The following is a 21423-nucleotide window of genomic DNA, read 5'->3' as shown; positions in this document are numbered from 1 at the left end:
GGACGAGCTTTACGCCAGCACTTCTCAGACCCTCGCGGCCCAAGAATTACCCAGGGAGCTTGTTAAATGGAGGTTCTGACTCAGTTGGTCTTGGGACTCAAGATTCTGCTTTTCTAACAAGCTCTCCAGCGATGGCCAATACTAGGTGAATTTTTATCATATTCTCTAAAATTCTCAATAACTAACAGCCCCGCTCTCCTTGGCAACAGGCAGTTCGTATTCGAGTTAGGCCTAATACACAGCTCCCATCCCCTGATGTCCTCAGACATAATATTGAGCAGCTCCTTTTACGATCTGCTATTCAGTCCCAAAGGAAAGCCTCTCCTCTGTTCTCTCGCCTGACTCTCATCCACTGGGGAGAAAAAAGAAATTAATAAAACTCAGGTGAAAGAAATAAAATTGATAGCCAAGGCAGCCGCATGGACACTTACCTCGGTGAATGACAGACAGCTTACTGTGTAAATGTTCTAAGGCTTTTACAATCTGCAAGAGAAACACAAGGTGGACTTATGTCCCCCATCCCTGGAAAGCAACTGCATCTTAAGTAAATCCCCATTTATTATCCCTGGCTTACAGTCCCAAGGGGTGGTATTTTCTCCAACAGTGGTGTTCCTAGCCAGGAAAATACACAGGAAGTCGTACAAATTAGACCCTGCCCAGCAGAGAGATGACGTCAGAGCGCAGAGAGGCAGCCTTACTGGTATGTTCTGATTCTCTACCTTGATCCCCAGCGTCTCTTCCTCTCCCCCCTCCTGGGCCTCAGTAGTCATGAAGGGAGCAGCGTCCTCTTCTGCCTGCTCCCTTCTGTCCCTATTAACCCTAAGGAAACATTTACAACTCCACAAACGAAAATCAAGACAAACCAGTATCAGAACATGGACACCAGGAACGTGGTCCTAGCCGATGAACGTGCTGCTCAGAGGCATTTCAGCTGAAAGCCTCCCAGGCCAAGTCAGGAGCAGAACCTCGTGTAGGTCAAGCCCAGAAAGAGAAGCATCCATTGATCCATCCGCTTACACACTCGTGCAATCAACACACACAGACGGGATGGGCACTCCGGTCCAGGCGGTGGTTCCCCATACGGAGGGAACAGCAAAACACGAGGCCCAGACCCCCCACGCTCCTTGGACGAGGCTAGGGCTCGTGATGTACTCACAGAAACTGCTATTTTCCCTAAGATGTCCTCTGGAATTGTTTGGCCTTTATCGATCACTTGTTTGTAGAATTTATCTAGGGACGTGTCCATGAGCTCCATGCAGATCCAGACATCCCCCTGGAGGCCGGTTGGTTTGGAGACAGTCAGAGAGGATGGAAAGGTGAGAGGAGGAAGCAGTTAGCATCTGTCAAGAGGAATGGGCCACTCCCTGCGTGAGCTTTTGAAGGAAATGTCCTTCGAGATCTCAATGAAATTTATAAATGGGCAATATTACCTCCAAAAGCAAGCTAGCAGACAGCCAAACAGATTTGCCTGTGATCACCCACTCCTTCATGAAAACTAGGTTCTAAATGCTAACACCCACAAGCAATAGGCTCCCAGAAACCCAAGCCTTTACCGTTACTGTTATCTAAGACAGCAGTCTCCAGGCTTTTTGGCATCAGGGACCAATTCCGTGGAAGATAATTTATCCATGGACCAGAGCAGGGTGGGGGGGGCATGATTTCAGGATGGTTCAAGGGCATTACATTTATCGTGCACTTTGCTTCTATCTTCTATCGTGTACATCAGCTCCACCTTGGAACATCAGGCATTAAATCCTGGAGGTGGGGGACCCCTGCTCTGGGAGTTATGACGAGATACCAACTCTATGCCTGACTTCCCACACTGACCACGGGCAACAGTTTATCATTTAAAGCTGGTTGTAAGAGGGAGATGAAAACAGGTCACAATAAGGACCTATGTATAGCACAGGAAACTCTACTCAAACACTCTGTAATGGGCTGTATGGGGAAATATCTTAAAAAGTGTGAGCATATATATACATACATGGAGCTGATTCACTGTTAGCAGAGACAGCCAGCACTGTAAATCCAGTATACCCAAATAAAAAAGTGCTTAGAAAGGGGAGGGGATGACAACTCACATCATCGTCAAGTGAGAAGGAGAATCAGAGAAAAGAAGCAGATATGAGGCCAATCCACTGCACAAGCCTGCCTGGAGCTTATCAAGAGGCCAAAAGACCAGAGTATTTGAGATTTCAAGGGACTGACAGCAGTCCACCTATAGGTTGATAGAGACCACTCTGCTGAAAGGGAAAAACCAGAACAGGGAGGAGAAAGGGAACCCCAGCATTTTAAAAGGGCTAAACACATTGGAAAATACCGTGGTTTCCAGCTAACTTTGCACCAACATTTCACGAGCATGAAACTCTCCACAGAAGACAAGTCAGACAAGGAAGCGCCCTGTGACTGCAGGTGTTTGTGAGATCGGGGGATGTCTTTCTCAGCTACCGCTCGCCTTGCAGCTTTGAAGGTACTACCACCTACCTCGCGGAAGAGTGCACCGTAAAAGGTGACCGTGAAGGGACAGTCCACGGTCCTCATGGAGATATCCAGATCCATCAGTAACCGCTTCTGCTCTTGGCTGTTGACCGTGGCCCGGATCCGCTGATCGGAAGGCATGGAAAATGGATGGTTACTGCCCTGAGGATGGGTCTGTCGACAAGGCAGGGACCTCAAAGGATCCCCTCCCAAGAACAGTAGGAAAATTCACAGCACAGCTTCTAGCAACAACTGCTCAAATACCTACCCTAAAGGATTACCTATCTGTAACAAATGAAAAGTAAGGAAGACTGCTATTCATTTCATTTACCGAATAATCCCCAGGAGAGAAGCCAACTGGTCATCTATGGTGGAGAGTGTGCCAATGTTTGGGAAGACATTCCCAAGTTACAAAACAGTCTGACTTATCATGTGGGTTTAGTGCAAAGAGGCCAGAGTATTCATTGATGTGGGGCTGATTTGGGCTCATACAAGAAAAAAAAAAAAAAAAAGCCAAAATTCCCTCTTTATAAACAGGTAAAAATATTTGGACCCTAAACAGAAACTGCACAAGAGTTAGTTGATTGAGGAATGGGATAAGGAGGAGTTGAACCGAAATGGAGACACAGTTCGTGTCTAAGAGAAGAGAGACTAACCACACCAGTAAGGGCAGCCTCACAGACAACACGACTGTCATTAAATGACAACATAGTATCACAAGGCTTTCACATTTTTTGCCTGTGGAGCAAAGAGTCTGCAGGAGATGAAACTGAAAAATCTACAAGGTAAGGGAAAGATGTCAGCATTCTCCAAAAAAAAAAGGAATCCAGGTCATCTGACCATCCACATGCCTGACAACCCATCTAGAATTAACATACTGGGTCCGCTCCAAGGTCCTCCCAACATCTACTCAAGAAATATGCGATGATTCTAAATTTCTTTTTATAGCTCCAAAACCATGCAAATTCGCTCAAGATGACTTTACCCTCCTCTGTTTCCACAAATGGAGGCAATTTTGTCTCTCAGTTTGGGTTTCCTGATTTTCAGGGACAGATTCTTTAAAAGCAACAGAATAAAGCTTAAAAAGAGACTCATAAGACAGAAAACCAAATGCCATATGCAAGCTTGCATTTGGGTTCCGACTCGAAAAACCAACGGGAGAAAAAACAATGACAGCTTTGGAACGATCAAGGTGACGTTCGTTCGGACCTGGTGGTGGGTGAGAGTGAGGAAGTACTGCTGATTCTTTTACATGTGATGATGTGGTTGGTGGTCGTGGTGGTTTAGTCACCAAGTCATGTCTGACTCTTGTGACCCCCGTGGGCTGTAGAGCCCACCAGGCTCCTCTGTCCATGGAATTCTCCAGCAAGAATACTGGCGTGAGTAGCCGTTTCGTTCTCTAGGGGATTTTCCCGACCCAGGGATCAAACCCACGTCTCCCCGGAACGCAAGTGCAAGCCAGTGTGGTGATTGCACAAAACAATTAAAAAGAGGGGGTAGGATTCAGCAGTTCAAAAGAACCCAGTTGCTGCTACTCATACCAAGGAGGCACTTTTGACATATTTGGAGGGAAATATCGTTTGCCACAAATAGGCTTTTCTGTCTCAGCCCATAGAGGACTGTCTTGCTTCTGTGAAAGGAGCCCGTGTGCAGCTGAGAGGGACAAACATAGGGACCAGGGCCGGAAAGCGTCTGGGGAATGCGCACGCTACCTTCACCGCCATGATCTGCCCGCTGGGTACGTGCCGCATCCTCTCCACCACCCCGTACGCCCCCCGGCCCAGCTCCACGATGGGCTCCAGGTCATCCGCCTTCACCTCGAAGTTCTGCAGGAGAGAGAAGCAAGGGTGCAACAGCAAGTTCAGCTCAGCTCAGTCGCTCAGTCGTGTTCGACTCTTTGCGACCCCACGGACTGCAGCACGCCAGGCCTCCCTGTCCATCCCCAACTCCTGGATACTCAAACTCATGTCCATTGAGTGGGTGATGCCATCCAACCATCCCATCCTCTGTCGCCCCCTTCTCCTCCCGCCTTCAATCTTTCCCAGCATCAGGGTCTTTTCCAATGAGTCAGTTCTTCTCATCAGGCGGCCAAACTATTGGAGTTTCAGCTTCAACATCAGTCCTGCCAATGAACACTCAGGACTGGTCTCCTTTAGAATGGACTGGTTGGATCTCCTTGCAGTCCAAGGGACTCTCAAGAGTCTTCTCCAACACCACAGTTCAAAAGCATCGATTCTTCGGCGCTCAGCAATAGGAATAAACGAAAGAAACCAGACACAGGCTGCCCTGTCCTCCCTCTGGTTCCTCTGAGCAGTCCAAGGGTCCTTTCTGGTCGAGAACCTTCTGGTCTAGAAGCTTTGCCAAGCAGCCACTGAAAGCAAGAAGTGCCTGGGAGACATGCAGATGCTCACTGTGGGCCTTTGTCCCGGGCAATACCGAGGTCCAGTTCCAGCTCAGCCGCCGAACAGCACAGGGAGCGCTGAGCCCACACCGCGGGTCTTCAGCTCCGCCCCTCGGCCCCTCAGGTCCCTGCTGACTCCTGGCGACTAGCACTAGGCCTGGACTTTGCAGAGCACAGCCCAAAACAAACCATCTCTTTGCCTCAGAGACCTCCATCAGAACCACAACAGCCTGATCCCAATTTGACATTTAAAATAGCCACCGCTCCACAGACCACTTCTGTTTACATTCAAACGTTACTGACCCAACCCCTGACAGCATGTTATGGAAAATTCATTTTTTCCCACTGGCTGGTCACAAAGCATACATATAAAAGGGTCAAGACATTAACTGGCAGACACGACTTCTCTCACCTGATTTCCAATAGAAATGCAAGCTTTGGAGTCTAAATCCCGAGGTGGCCTGCAAAAGAGAAAGAAAAAACATGAGATATTTAATCGAATGTGACCTTCTCAAGTCCTACGAGACTGGAGAGAGTTCTCCCTAAAAATAAGGTGAGAGCTTGTGAGTAAAATAAAGCAGCATCAACAGGTTAATAGTGTGGGAATTGGACCAGAACAGATGTGCTTAGAAACCACAGTCTCTGAACTTCAATTTCTTCTTTATTACGAAGATATTAGGACACTTCCTCACAGAATAAGAGTGGCTGCTAAAGGAGATATTCTAAGCAAAATGTTTATTAGCAGAATGACTGGCATACATCCAAAATATAAATATGCATATATATATAAACTATATTATATGTAATAACATACATATTATATATTATATAAAATAATTATATATGATATAATTACTTACACAGGGGCTTACTGGAGTAGCCTAATTATTCACATAACAACACACACACACACACACGTCATAGGCTTCCCAGGTGGCACTAGCAGTAAAGAATCCAGCTGTAATTCGGAGACCTGGGTTCCATCCCTGGGTCAGGAAGATCCCCTGGAGGAGGGCACGGCAACCCACTCCAGCGTTCTTGCCTGGAGAGTCCCCTGGACAGAGGAGCCTCGCGGGTTACCGTGTATAATTCTACCTCTCCTACTGAAACTAACTAAATAAAACAATAACGAAAATGTAGGAAGATAAACACAGATAACACATCAGTCTAAGGCTTTAACAGCAAGCCTTCTGAAATGAACAGAAAACACAAACTAAGGTCTTTCTAAATTAATTTAAAACCCGGACGGAGAGGCAGGGATAAAGACGAACACACACCCACCCACCCACACACCCACACACACACACACACACACAGAGGTGATGCTTTTATAAATCCTGTGTTTCTAAGCAGGGAATTTTTCTTCAGAAACACCTTCCAGAGGAATTAAATTTTCTGAAAAATCTGATTTCTCACTCTTAAAACCTCCGAAGCTCTTTTTCTTTGTTGTCACAATCTGCTTGTACTAATCGCAACAGAACTTTGAAATAGAGGCAAATATTATTTGAAACATGTGACTAATATAAACAGTGAAAAATCCTTTGCAGTTGTTCAGACCCTTCCTTTTGTAGAGAATGAAGCAACAGAAAAGGTCACTAGTTAATTATTCAGGGCCACCTCCAAGGGCATGCCATCCAGCGAGGCTGCTGGGTAAGACCTCTTCCAGATCTAATATCCTAGTATTCATACAAGGGATTGCAAATCACAGCCAGTGCGTGCATGCTAAGTCGCTTCAGTCGGGTCTGACTCTTCAAGATCCCGTGGACTGTAGCCCGCCAGACTCCTCTGTCCGTGGGATTCTCCAGGCAAGAATGCTGGAGTGGGCTGCCATTTCCTCCTCCAGGGGATCTTCCCAACCCAGGGATCAAACCCATGTCTCTCTCCTGAGGCTCCTACGTTGCAGGAGGGTTCCTCATCGCTGAGCCACCAGGGAGGCCCATAAATTGCAGTCTGTGACCCAGCAATGGGTGGATTTTACACGTTTAAAGGGCTGTAAAAAACAAACAAGAAACGGTCTTCAGCAAGGCCATTGTGGCCTGGTAGCCCCAAATATTTACTATCTGGTCTTTGGCACAAAAAGTTTGCTGATTCCAGTTTTATCCTAACCTTGCATTATAACTCTACCTAATAGGAGGGTTTCGTGCCATTTTCCAGAATGAGAAAAACGAAACCCAGAAAAACTCAGCGATATGCTGAACACACAGTCCTCAACAGGGCTGAAAATAAAACTCATGTCATCCGAGTCTTAGCCTTGACCTAAGGAGAAGGGGGTATAGACACTGAAAACTGGGTTAAGTGCTTTCCTTGTACTTCCTATCGTTGACACACACACACCCAGAAGAGTCATTATGCCCACATTCCAGATGAAAACCTGTTTGACTGAGACTTAAGCTACCTTGCTCCCGAGTGGTGAAGCTCTGATTCAATCCACATCCGACTGAATCCAAGGAACCTGCCCCATCCAGAACCCCTCTAGTGTAATTGATCACCAACCCCCACCACGAGGGCTTTGGGCTCAGCAAGGCAGCCAGAAGCATCAAATGAAGGCCTGAGGTGGACAGCTTGTCTTGGATTAGTTGACACTGTAACTGGTCCAGGGCACATTCGTCTGTCTGGGGCACTGAGGTTAAAACTGTGGGTGGACATTCTGTGTTGCTTATTCGATATTTCAGTCCTCCAGGAAGAGAAGCGAACTTATTACAAAACTCCTAACCCTGTAAGGCCAAAGGTATTCCAGAGGCCACCTGCTATGATTGTTTTCTATAAACAGCCAGCTTCGATTTATGAAAATAATTGTTTATTTATACTTCTACATGAGTAACGAGTGTGCTGGTTACTATTACAATTATTATTTGCCTGGGCTTCCCCTGTGGCTCAGCAGTAAAGAATCCTCCTGCAATGCAGGAGACTTGGGTTCGATTCCTGCGTTGGGAAGATCCCCAACCCACCCCAGGATTCTTGCCTGGAGAATTCCATGAATAGAGAGCCTGGCGGGCTACAGTTCACGGCGCCACAAAGAGTCGGAAACGACTCAAGTGACTGAGCATGCATGCATTATTTGCCTATAAATAACAATATTTACTTATAATCTAATGATAATATAAAGCTCCCAATTGGGCCAGAGACCAGGCAAGGCCCTTTAAACCCAAAGTCTTTTTTAATTTTCACAGCTCTTAGAGGTATTAGCTTTACTCTTTTAAAATATTTATTTACCTGTTCTGGGCCTTAGTTGCGGCGTGTGGGATCTTCAGCTGTGGCATGTGGGGTCTAGCTTCCTGACCAGGGATTGAACCTGAAAACTGGGTTCATTGCTTTCCTGCCAACTCCATTGGCAGCATGGAGTTTTAACCACTGGACCACCAAGGAAGTCCCAGTGTTAGCTCTGTTTTAATGTGAAAAATTGACAGTGAAACAGGCTAAATAATTCAAGGTCTCTCAGTGAGACGGTGACACTGGGATGCAGAGCCCTGCCATGACGTCCTCTCAACTAGAGTAAGCGGCTCCGCCTCTCATGGACCATTTGGCTGTGGTGGCCGGGTCTAACGTGGCCAAGAGCACATAGTGGAGGGTCAGAGAGCTCTCAGTCTGCATGCCAGCTCTCCCACTGATTAAGTGAAATAATAATAATAACAACAACACTGAGAGCCACATTCGTTGAGAAATCACGCTGGAACGTGCACTGGGCTGGACACTTAATATGGACCATGATATCCAATCCCCATAGCAACCACGGCTGTGTTTGTTCCTGTTATTCACAGGGGGAAACTAAGGCTTAGGAGACTTGGGTAACTTGCCTAGGATATTCAAGAGGAAGCTCAGCTCCCAAATGTGAACCTACGGATTCCAGCACCAGAGTCTGGGTTCTGTGAGGTCAGCTGCTTCGAGAAGAACACCTGACCCCTGGACAGGCCTGCCTTCTCCCTTATAAAGCGAGCAGAATAACAACTGCCTCTGAGTTTCTCATGAGGATTACCTGAAAGAATGCTGACCAGCACAGAATCAAGATAGAATTAGGAATAGTTGCTGCCCATCCAGTGGGGGAACAGCCCAGAGACCCGAGTCACAGACACACCAGCCTCAGTGACGCAGTGAGGCGACCACACGCACAGCCCTAAGGAGAACAGGCCTCTGTCCTGGTCCATTCGTGTGCGGTCCAGCCGAAGGTGGCCGGGTATAAACAGCAAAAATTACCAAGCCAGCCTCACAAAACTGCCAAGGAAAACTCCAAATGCGGAAACCACTTCTTGAGGAGCACAAATTTCAGCCTCAGTATTAATACAATAACAACAACAACATCAACCGTGTATCATAAGCCTCTTCCCGAGCCAACGTGAGACTGTTGACCGTCACAGAGGGACCCTGGCTCGACAGGATGAAACGGAAGAGTACAGTCAAGGTTTGTCCCACCACGCGAGGGTCAGACAGCAGAGAACCGACCTTTCCTTCTGCATAGCTTTTTATTCGTTTTTTTATACCAAGCGAGGGTTTATGTCAGTTTTCAGAAATTTACTGAAAAGACAGACTATTAATATAAATTAGAAGAAGGGAAAGACTAGGAGATTTCAAAGGGAAGAAGAATATAAGATAGCTGGAAGGCTGAAATGAGAATATATCCCAAAGGAAATAATAAAGATAAGAGCAGAAATCAATAAAATTGAAAGCAGGAAAATAAAACAAAGTTGGCTCTTTTAAAATCAATAAAATGGATAAATCTCTAGCAAGACTAATACAGATAAAAAGAGAGAAGACATGAATTATCAAGTATCAGTGAAAAAAAAAAGGATGTCACAACGTATCTGTCATCATTAAAAGAATAACAAGGAAATACCATGAGCAACTTTAGTTTCATAAATTCAACAACTTAGATGAAAGAGGCCAATTCCTTGAAAACCACAAACTACCAAAACTTAGCCACAATGAGATAGATCATCTGAATTATCCAATAACTATTAAACCAATTGAATGTGTCATTAAAAAGCTTGGAAGAAGAAATATAGGAGCCCATTTTGTCTCACAGGAGAAATTTTAGCAAACTTTTTTTTAAAATTGCATATATGAAACCATTATTTTGTAATCCTAAAACTAAGATAATGTTATATGTAAATATAGCTCAACATTGTTTTTTAAAGAATTACCACCTATCTTATACAATGTCTACCAGAAAACAGAAGAAGGCATTCTAATCAACACATTTTATCAGGTCCGTATTATCTTAAATACCAAAGCCAGAACATAATATATTCACACAAACAAACCCACTATAGATCAACATCTCTTACCAGCTTCAGGCACAAAAATCTTCAATATTTGCAGAAATTAAATCCAGCAGTGTATAAAAATATAGTATACCAAAACCAAGTGGGATTATTTGAGGTATGCAAGGCGAATGCAATATTTTAAAAATCAACCAGTGTTGGGACTTCCTCGGAGGTCCAGTGGTTAGGAATCTGCCTTGCAATGCAGGGCATGTGGGTTCGATCCCTGGTGGGAGAACTAAGACCCCACCTGCCATGAAGCAACTGATCCCGAGGGCCACAGCTACAGAGCCTGCGTGCCACGAGGAGTCTGCACACTGCCAGGAAGGCCCCACATGAGGCGATGAAGAGCGAGCCAAGTGCCCCAGCTAACGCTCCACGACGCCGGATAAACATGCAAATACTGTTAAACAATCAAAGTAATACCTATCGGCAGGACAAGGAAGAAAACTCCATGATCACATCAACTGATGCACAAAAGATCACTCAACAAAATTCAACACACATTCATGACGAAAACTGAATTCTGGGTGAGTACACTTCAACCAGAGAGGAACTTCTGCAACCTCGTAAACAACGTCTATGAGGACTTCACATCATGCTTAATGGTGGAAGATTAAATGCTTTCTCTCTAAGATGGGAAACAAAGCAAGTCAGCTTGCTCTCAGCAGTCTTATTTGATGTAGTATTGAACATTCTTGCCACTAAGATAAGGTAAGAAAATAAAGGTTAAAAACAAACAGAAGAGAAAGAAATAAAACGGTCTTTTTACAGAAAGTATGACTGTCTACACAGAAATCTGTAAGAAATCTATCAAAAAAGCTCTTGGAACTAATAACTGAGTTTAGTAAGGTCACAGGGTATGCAATCAACTCAAAAATCAATTGAAGGGACCTCCTCGGTGGTCCAGTGGCTAAGACTCCACACTCCCAATGCAGGGGGCCTGGGTTTTATTCTTGGTCAGGGAAGTAGATCCCACACGTCTCAACAAACACCCAGCACAGGTAAATAAAAATATTTTTAAAATAAACTGCATTTCTAAATTTCTAAAGTGGAAATCAAAATTTTTAAACGGAATACAATTTTTATTGATTCAAAATAAAAAGAAACACTTAGGTATAAATCCTAATAAAACTGAATGCAGAGAATTATATGATGAAAACTACAAAATACTGATGGAAGAAACCAAAGGGAATCTAAATACTTGGAGAAATCTACCACGTTCATGGATTGGAAGACAACGAAATAAAGATGCTAATTCTCCCTCAATCGATCTCTTGGTTCAACACAATTCCTACCAAAAATCTCAGTGTACATATAGACAAGCTTATTCGAAAACTAACAGGAAAAGATGAAAGCCCTAAAATAACCAAAATAGTTTTGAAAAAGAAAACAAAGTGAGAGGAATCACTTTTCCCAAAATTAAGGTTTAATCTATAGCTGCAGAAACCAAAACAGAGGGACAGAGGCAGAGGAGCAGCCAGCCAGTCAGCTCAGGCACACAGGCGAGTCCCACGCTCTGCGACCCCGTGAACCGCAGCACACCAGGCCTCCCTGTCCAGCACCAGCTCCCGGAGTTCACTCAGACTCATGGCCATGGAGTCGGTGATGCCATCCAGCCATCTCATCCTCTGTCACCCCCTTCTCCTCCCGCCTTCAATCTTTCCCAGCATCAGGGTCTTTTCCAAATGAGTCAGTTTTTCGCATCAGATGGCCAAAGTATTGGAGTTTCAGCTTCAACATCAGTCCTTCCAGTGAATATTCCCAGTGAACACCCAGGACTGATCTCCTTTAGGATGGACTGGTTGGATCTCCTTGCAGTCCAAGGGACTCTCAAGAGTCTTCTCCAACACCACAGTTCAAAAGCATCAATTCTTTGGTGCTCAGCTTTCTTTATAGTCCAACTCTCACATCCATACATGACCACTGGAAAAACCACAGCCTTGACTAGACAGACCTTTGTTGGCAAAGTAATGTCTCTGCTTTTGAATATCCTGTCTATTTAATATACTTTCCTTCCAAGGAGTAAGTGTCTTTTAATTTCATGGCTGCAGTCACCATCTGCAGTGATTTGGGAGCCCCCAAAAATAAAGTCAGCCACTGTTTCCACTATCTCCCCATCTATTTGACATGAAGTAATGGGACCAGATGCCATGATCTTAGTTTTCTGAACGTTGAACGAACTTTAAGTCAACTTTTTCACTCTCCTCTTTCATCAAGAAGCTCTTTAGTTATTCTTCACTTTCTGCCATAAGGGTGGTGTCATCTGCAAATCTGAGGTTATTGGTATTTCTCCTAGCAATCTTGATTCCAGCTTGTGCTTCATCCACCCCACATTTCTCATGATGTACTCTGCATAGAAGTTAAATAAGCAGGGTGACAATATACAGCCTTGATGTACTCCTTTCCCAATTTGGAACCAGTCTGTTGTTCCACGTCCAGTTCTCACTGGAGGAGTAGACCCAGAGATCAGTGGAGCAGAAGAGAAAACACAGAAACGGACACACACAAATATCCCCAATTAATTCTTTAAAATGAGCAAAAACAATTCCGTGAAGCAGGGACAGTCTTTTCGGCAATTGGTGTTGGAGCAACTTTAGCTAACGAAATCCACTGGGAAAAAAAAATAGAGCCCAACTGAAAACCCCATGCCTTGTACAGAAATTAAACTCAAAATGTATCACAGACTTAAATCTAATATGTAAATCTATAAACTTCTAGAAAAGAATAGAGGAGAAAATCTTTAGGACCCAAGCATAGGGAAAGGGTGCTTAGACTTGTCACCAAAAACATAACTCATAAGAGGAAAAACTGATAGACTGGGCTTCATCAATAGAGAGAGATGGAAAGAACCAGTATGACTGGGAGATACTGTTATTGAGTCACACACCTGTCAAACGTTTTGCATCGAGGATATAGAAAGAACCCTCAAAACTCAACATTAAAAACAAATATGATTGGATAATAGACAAATAAGTGCCTAGACGGTTCACTGAAGAAGACACGTACGTGGATGGGAAATAAACAGCAGAAGTATTCAGTATCACTAGCCATTAGAGAAATGAAAATTAACACTGCAATGATACATCACATCTACCAGAAGGGTTAAAATGAGAAACAGTTCTGAGGAGAAACTGGGCCATTCATATGTTTTTGTGTAATTTGGTACAAGCACTCTGGAAAGTACTTGGCAATTCTTTCAAAACTAAAAATGGACTTACCATACGACCCATAATTGCACTGTTGGACATACATCCCAGAAAAATGAAGATTTATTTTTATGCAAGATCTTACACAGGAATGTTCACAGCACATTTATTTATAACAGCCCCAAACCAGAAACTATTTGTATCTCCTTCAAAGGCTTTCAGAGGCTGAAGGCTTTAACACACTGGTGTATCCACCCCACGGAATGGCATTCAGCAATAACAAAGCATTAGCTGTGGGTACATGCAGCAACTCGAACGAACCTCAAGGGAATGATGCCGAAAGAAAAAGGCCGGTCTCAGAAAGGATATGCGTGATTCCATCTGCGCAATTATCAGGAAGCAACGAGATGGAGATGGAGAGGAGATGAGAGTAAATTCCTACAGACAAACAGTCCCGTTGGGAGAGCTCGCCCATCAGTCCCACAAAGTCAGCGGGCTGCCATTTCCGCCTCCGGGGGTCTCCCCAACCCTGGGAGTGGCAGACGGGTCTTTACCGCTGTGTCACCTGGGAAACAGGTTTGTAATGCTTTTCACTTGTTGCAACTAAGACCCAACTTAGCGAAACCAAGGTATCTGTTTTCAAATTAAGTTTCCATTGGAATGGCTCTCATGCCCCCTCTGCCGTAATTTTTTCCTTGGAGTTGCCTTTCCTCCCCTGTAGATGCTTCGATGTGGTTCTGCCCCGAGCTGGGCTTCCCTGGTGGCTCAGCTGGTAACAAATCCGCCTGCAATGTGGGAGACTTGGGTTTGATCCCTGGGTTGGGAGGATCCCCTGGAGAAGGGAACGGCTACCCACTCCAGTATTCTGGCCTGGAGGATTCCACGGGGTCACAAAGAGTCGGACACGACTGAGCGACTTTCACTTGACCTTGCCCCCAGCTAGGTAATACCCTCCCCACAACTCGGAGAGACAAAGAAAGAGGGAGGCTCCAGGAGTAGGTGTCCCGCTTCCCCAGGGCTTGGGATGTCTCAGGGCCTTGGACCCACAGCTTAGCTAACAAGGTGTGGTCCTGTATCTCACGTCTGCCTTCTGTTCATACAGAACACGATCGAAGTACAGGACGCTGATTCCTCACCAAGTACCACCTTCCTACCCAACCCAAAGTTCACAGTGGTGGCTCCCTCAGGGGTTTACTCAGATAAAATGGAAAAGGAAAGAGTCCCCATCCAGTGACCTTTCTGAGTTTATTGAAGACCCCATCTGCCAGGGTTTCCCTGGTGGCGCAGTGGTAAGGAATCTGCCAGCCAATGCAGGAGATGCGGGTTCAGTCATCCCTGGGTGGGGAAGATCCCCTGGAGGAGGAAACGGCTACCTGCTCCAGTATCCTTCCCTGGGGAATCCCATGCACAGAGGAGCGTGGTGGGCTGCAGTCCACGGGGTCACAAAGAGTCAGACACGACTTAGCGACTGAAGAAGAACAAGCCATCTGCCAAACACGGCTGCAAAATTTTTAGCCAACTAAATTCAAAGGTACCCTTTCCATATAGACTGGCCGACTAAGATCGTTTCAGGTCTCAGAACAGTAAAAGTCCTTGGCTTCCCCGCTTCAAAGGGCTCTCCTTTCTAATAAACTACCTCCCCAGTCAAAGCATTACTCACCCTTCTGAAAAGGAACTCCCATTCCCAGGAAACCTGTAGAGCACAAGCGTTTGGATTAAGACGGCGAGCTTGCCAACTTACGTGGAACTGGTCTGAGGTTGTTCAAACGCTTCTTTGGGAATTTTAAGGCCAGGGTTTCGCTTCTTGCCTACAGGGAAAGATGGAAGGATAATGTTAAGGTCTACAAAAATCACAGCGTGAGAGCAGGTGCAGAGATGGCAGCGGAGAAAGGATGGAACTGGGAGCCAGAGTCTCATCCCTGCATTCAGAGCCCCGCTTCCCACCAGGAAGGCTGTGAGTGACGAGGCATAGTTGCCAGGCGGGGCAGAACTTCCAAGTGCAGACTGAGGTCGTAGGTGAGGGCTTCCCAGAGTCCATGAAAGGTCCCTGAAGGATGCCAACTCTCTTCACCCAGGGAGACCTGCCGTCTCTCTCTGCTGGGAGTTCGGCATCCCAGCCTCCTTCTTCCTTTCTTGTGCAACAGTGGTGGGTGGTGGTGGTTACAGGCTGTCTCCCTGTATTATGTCCATCAGGGCTCCCCTGGTGGCGAGTGGTAAAGAATCCGCCTGACAGTGCCGGAGATGCAGGTTCAACCCCCAGGTCGGGAAGATTCCCTGGAGGAGGAAACGGCAGCCCACTCCAGTACTGGTGCCTGGAGAACCCCATGGACAGAGGAGTCTGGCGGGCTACAGTCCAAGAGGTCACAAGAGTCAGACAGGACTGAGTGACTAACAAACGAGGACGACAGATCTCAGTCAAGTGCAGCGCCGCCTCTCCCAGGACAGCGCGCTGGCTACCTGGATCTGTGATGAGCTGACGGGGTGACCCAGGCAAGAGAGCAAAAATGACCCTCCCCACTGCTCCGCCCTGCCCGTTCTCGGCCACCTGCACTCAGTCACAGCACCTGGCGCGGGGGAGAGCAATCTATTTACTTTTGCGCTGCTCCAAAAAGGATTAAGGGAACAGAAGGGTTCATGAAAGGAGGCTGTCCCTTCTCGGTGAGCCAGACGGAACGTAACCGATGTATTCATTGTCCCTAGGCTGAAACCTTGAGAGCTTGGCTGCAACATTTCTGTTGATGAGTTTACAAGAACAGACTGAGAGATGCCAGCTCAAGATGTGATCAAACCAGTCTGTCCTACAGGAAATCCACCCTGAAGCTTCACTGGAAGGACTGATGCTGAAGCTAAAGCTCCAAACATTGGCCACCTGATGAAAAGAATTGGCTCCCTGGAAAAGACCCTGAAGCTGGGAAAGCTTGAGGGCAGGAGAAAGCGGGCGACAGAGGGCAAGATGGCTGGACGGCATCACCGACTTGATGCACACGAGTGTGAACGAACTCTGGGAGACGGGGACGGACAGGGAAGCCTGGCGCTCTGCAGACCATGGAGTCAGAAAGAGTCGGACATGACTGAGCGACTGAACTACAACAGGCAATCAGAGCAACTCGTCTTATAAGGACCCAGGGTTTTCCCCACCTAAGGAGCGCCAGTGTCTCCTGGGCTTGGCAGGAAAGCCCAAAGCAGAGCTGGACGGGACACGCACAGGTTAGCTGTCTCTCTCGCCTCTTCTCTGCTTGTCGGGGGCACTACAGGGCCTACAAGAGGTCTGATTAAGGCCCTGCAGAGACACTGAGGCTGCGCAGAGTGAAGAAAGCAAATCCTGGTTTCCTCCTTGCAGCAGAACACCAGCTGCAGACTTCAAGGGCTGCTCACCGTCAGACAGCCCCGGCGATGGCCTGGCCAGAATCAGAGTCCACGTCCCCAGGCACCCGGGGCTTTTCCTCCGCTCCTCAGTGGACAAAGTGTAGAGGGGACCAGAGAGAATGAAGAGGGGAAGTGTGGGATTCTGCATCTGTAAAGACCAGCTTACACCTGGTTTCTCCACACGCAAAGAGACCTCCAGGGTCACTTTTCAGCCACTCCTGATTATCCTCAGCTATAATATGGTGTATTAATAGTAACATCAATACCTACCTTCCCAGACTGATGCGAGAACCATGGGATAACACCAGAAAGAGCGATGAGATAATAATAATCACTTCAAGAAACAATCTGCAGAGTCTCATTAAAGAAAAGAAGTCATTGCAGAAACTCAGGAACAGAACTGGCTGTATTAGGGGACCCAAAGCTGGTGCTCTGTGACAGCCTAGAGGGTGGGATGGGGAGGGAGGCGGGAGGGGGTTCAAGAAGGAGGGGACATATGTATACCTGTGGTTGACCCATGGTGCTGTATGGCAGAAACCAACACTATATTGTAAAGTGATTATCCTCTAATTAAAAATAAAGATTTATAAAAAGAACTGCCTGTGTTATCTCATAGCCCTATATATCGAGACCTTTCTGTGCAGTCAAAATCCAAAACCCAGATTAACTCTGCCAATGTGTATAAAGCCAGCAAGCAACATGCTTGATGGCAGTCAACACAGAGAAAGCCTCTCTCATTGGAGTATAGTTGCTTTACAATGTTGTCAGTTTCTGCTGGTCAGCAAAGTGAATCAGCTGTATGTTTATACATATCCTCTCTTTCCTGGACTCCCAATCTCCGAATTCACCCACCCCTGCCGACAAATGTCTGTGTCTCTATCTCTTCTTTGCAAATAAGACCATCTCTACCATTTTCTTCTAGATTCCACATACACACGTTAATATACAATATTTGCCAGAGAAAGCCATTCAGAGCCACCTTCATTGCAACAGGTCGCCTCGATTCTCTCATTTAGATTTCTCCACTCGTGTTTTTAAGAATTCGAACCTCATCATTTACTTCCCTATTCCTGGAGCGCCTATGGCCATTTAGTACATGTCACTGAGTTAGTTCCTGACAATATACAGAGCTGTAGTGTATACCAGAAGGATGCTAACGCTGGATCTGACTGTGAGAATTCAAACAGATAAATGGCTTGATTCCAACAATTCCCATCCGTGGGCCTCAGCTAAATTCACAGCAAAGGCTATTTTACCCGAGATAGTCTAGGGAGGAAGGAACCAATGTGACTTGTCTGGATCACGACATACAGACTCCAATACAGGTGACCGATCCCAACTGATACAGCCCTGTAGCTCTCCCAGGTAAAATAAAAGGAGACTAAAGTATATCTTGCCTGTGACAAAGCCTCTCCAGATGTCTTTTGAGCAAGCAACATTACTCTCCTCTTCATTCCTAACTCAGTTCCTACATCTCTCCTCTTCGTTTCTAACTCACCTCTTACTAGATAGACGTCAAGAAAGATAACTATTTATGGAGAAAAACACCTTTGGAAAACTTAAACATACCAATGAATTATTACATCACAGCAAGGAATGATTAGTTAGTTCCTTAACAGCAATTGACTCAAACTAATAACCCACCAAATCATCATATGAAGAAAGAGCAAAAGAAAGAGAGGGAAAAAAAATCAAAAAACGAAAAAACACTTTCAGCACAGAGACAAGAAAGAGATGGCCAAAACAACACTAAAGTCTTCTCGGTAGAGGAAAAGAAGACAGCCCTCCCACCCCAGGTTCTCCTCTGACAAAAACTAGAAAAAGCATTCCAAAATGCTTTTGCACAAACAAAACCTGGCTGAACTACACCATCAGAAAACACCCTGCCTTCATGTTTTAAAAGTAGATCAAAGAAAAGAAAGCTCACAAAGGCACACGCAAATGCTCCATAATTCACATACCTGCCCATCGCTGGAAGAGCGATCCAGTGAGACATCAGCAGATGTGACTCTGATGCGGTTTTCAAGGCTGCAAAAAGCAGGAGCCGCAGAAAACCTCACAGCAGGCATTTCCACTCAGCTCCCGAGACCACACTAGAGAGAGACAGAGCGAGGCTCCACCCTCCTCCAGCTCCCTTCGCCCTAAACCTCTGCAAGTTCATTGTTTCCGAGAAGCTCCGACTTCAGCAAGGGAGGGAGGCGTGCGTCCATTTGGACGACCAAGGTGTGACGTTAATCATCAGCCAGACTGGGAGGGATAAACCGACAAAGTGACCCTGGAGAGCCCAGCACTCGGCCACCTTTCTACAAATGCCTCTTTCATTGCTTAGAAGAAAGGGACGCAACGTGCAGTCCGTTTCCAGCTGTGTTTACTTCAAAGCAATCTGTTCCCCTTCGCAAGGCTGCCGACCAGCCTGACTCTAACATTTAACATTGTGCTTTTTTGAAACTTAACCAGACGGAGCAAAATGAATAATAAAACAAGGTGACCGACTGTGATAAATGGCCTTTTTGCTTGATATTCAAAAGCAGAAATGAAAGCTAGCTCAGAAAAGAGGCTCCAGGTTTTGTCACATGCTGGTAACCAGCCTTCTCAGAAGACCAGAATTCTGTATGTTTCGGCAGATCTCAACCAGCTGTGTCCTCTGAACTGGTTCAGTCTGCAGAAGGTAAAAGAAATCTTGGCCTGATGGAGCAAACATATGTGGCCCCATCTTACATCAGCCAGTGGCCTGCCCACACCCGTCTTCTCAGAAAATATTGTAGTCCCACTACACACATATATTTGCAAAATTCATCTTAAACCAAAGCTGGGTCCTGATGATCACAGCCCAGAGCAAAATGGCATTGCGAAAGAATTGAAAAAAAAAAAAAGGAATAAAAAAATCTTGCCAATACTTAGAAAACATTCACCAAGCCACAGACATATTCACCAGCTCTGACCGTACTGCAGGAAGCTTGGTCAGCACCGGCTCGGTGAAGCTAGGCACAAAGGGCTCCTCTCATGAGCCTTATGACATAAAACAGAAGATCCTGCTGCAGGGCCAACCCCAACAGCAAGAGGATGGCGTGGGGTCAACAGAAGGGACACCGTGAGGCCAGCTTGGCCGGGGTGAAGGGGCTTGGTGAGGCGTGATTGCGGGGGTTTACCATCATTGACCCAGCTTCACAAAAGAGTGGCTTTGCTCCCTGCGCCAAATGTATTTTAAAAATCTGTTTCCCAACGTGAATGGGATTTCCAGCCAAGGAACTGGCAACCTGAAGGCCTTGGCTGCCCTCACCTTCATACTTGTATATGAGGCTTGAGTTCCAAGGGTGGCTGGCGCTGAAACCAGCGAAGTGTCACTGAATGTCATTAAATCACAATGATCGGATGCAAAGCCACTCACAGAGCAGGGCAGAGCGAAGGGAGCGCGGGAAGAAAGCTGCTCCACGATGGTGATACAAAGGGGACACAGAAAGCCCCCCCACCCTCGACAGCATCACTACATCCCACCCACCCCTGAGGCTCCAACCAGGATGCCAAGCGTCTCCGGAATTACATAACATGGAGACAAGGAGAGCTGCACAGCTCACTGTAAACACGCAGCCGTTTTTCTTTCAAGCAGGCAGCTGACGGTCCTGAAACCCCGTCTTTACCTGCCCTTGTGCTCCAGACGCCCCAGCCCTCCTACGGAGGGAACACGATCTGCTAAAATCAACGCCCTCATCACACGCCCCCCCGCCTGGATCTGCCCAGACCCCTGCTGCGCCTTAGGAAGCACCGCCCACACTGCCGGCTCCCACGTGCTGGCGTCTGAACACAACAACAACTCAACGCAACTTTCTGAATGTTTACTATTTTCATTTAAAATGACCACTCTGTCCACGACCATCTTCGTTTATTATGCTCCTCACACCTTTGCTGACAATCTCATTTACTTCTGCATGGATGGATTTGTTTCTGAATCTATGCATTATTAATTTTCTTATCCACCTCCCCATAAATGTTCCATTACGACAGCAATTTTGTGCAGTGCCTCCACGGCGTCTGTATTTGTGAACAGAATATTCGTTGCTCTTTTCTCAACTGTTTTGAACTTTAGTACTGAGGCCTTCAATCTTTTTCTTTGAAAAAGTACACACTAAAAACACTGAGCCATTACAATGTACATCTGAAGCTAATATAATATTGTATATCAACTATGATTTTTTTCATACAGCAAATTCCCGTTATGGTAATGTAAGTTTCCATGTTACTCTTTCCATACATCTCACCCTCTCTTCCCCTCTCCCCATGTCCATAAGTCTATTGCCTGTGTCTGTTTCTCCATTGCTACCCTGTAAATGAATTCTTAAAAAATAATTTGTAAGCTTTTTATTTTATATGAAAGTATAGCCAATTAGCCACTGGACATCCCTGGTGGCTCAGATGGTAAAGCGTCTGTCTACAATGCAGGAGACCCAGGTTTGATCCCTGGGTTGGGAAGATCCCCTGGAGAAGGAAATGGCAGTCCACTCCAGCACTATGGCCTGGGAAATCCCATGAACAGAGGAGCCTGGCAGGCTACAGTCCATGGGGTCGCAAAGAGTCAGACACCATTGAGCGACTCCACTTTCACTTTCAAAGCCAATTAACAGTGTTGTGAGTCTCGGGTGAAGGCTGAAGGGGCTCGGTCATATAGACAGACGTTTAAACAGCACAGAATGGAGTAGAAATGATACAACCTTGAGCGTAAGTGAGACTTCGTTTTAAATCCGAGCTGGACCACTTAACACTGGGACCTTGAGGATGT

At 46.1% G+C, this 21423-nt stretch overlaps 1 protein-coding gene across 2 annotated transcripts in view; it reads right to left on the bottom strand.

The window, feature by feature from the left end:
* The window catches only part of MAP2K6 (mitogen-activated protein kinase kinase 6), a 107627-nt gene that overhangs the window by 19262 nt on the left and 66942 nt on the right, over positions 1–21423 (bottom strand). The window contains exons 1-7 of one of the 2 annotated variants that reach the window (XM_040244416.1): positions 18611–18849; positions 15025–15091; positions 5292–5340; positions 4191–4304; positions 2485–2604; positions 1157–1273; positions 432–483 (exon numbers count right to left, since the gene is read on the bottom strand). In XM_040244416.1, coding sequence (XP_040100350.1) covers positions 432–483; positions 1157–1273; positions 2485–2604; positions 4191–4229 — 328 coding nt within the window. In that variant the 5' untranslated portion in view covers positions 4230–4304; positions 5292–5340; positions 15025–15091; positions 18611–18849. Of the gene's footprint in view, positions 1–431; positions 484–1156; positions 1274–2484; positions 2605–4190; positions 4305–5291; positions 5341–15024; positions 15092–18610; positions 18850–21423 lie in introns of those variants that run through there. The other variant, XM_040244415.1, reaches the window with a different exon arrangement.

Source organism: Oryx dammah, unplaced genomic scaffold (genome assembly GCF_014754425.2).
Source record: "Oryx dammah isolate SB20612 unplaced genomic scaffold, SCBI_Odam_1.1 HiC_scaffold_8, whole genome shotgun sequence".
Taxonomy (NCBI): domain Eukaryota; kingdom Metazoa; phylum Chordata; class Mammalia; order Artiodactyla; family Bovidae; genus Oryx; species Oryx dammah.
The sequence above is the reverse complement of the archived record's forward strand: the minus strand, read 5'-3'. Positions and strand labels throughout refer to the sequence as shown.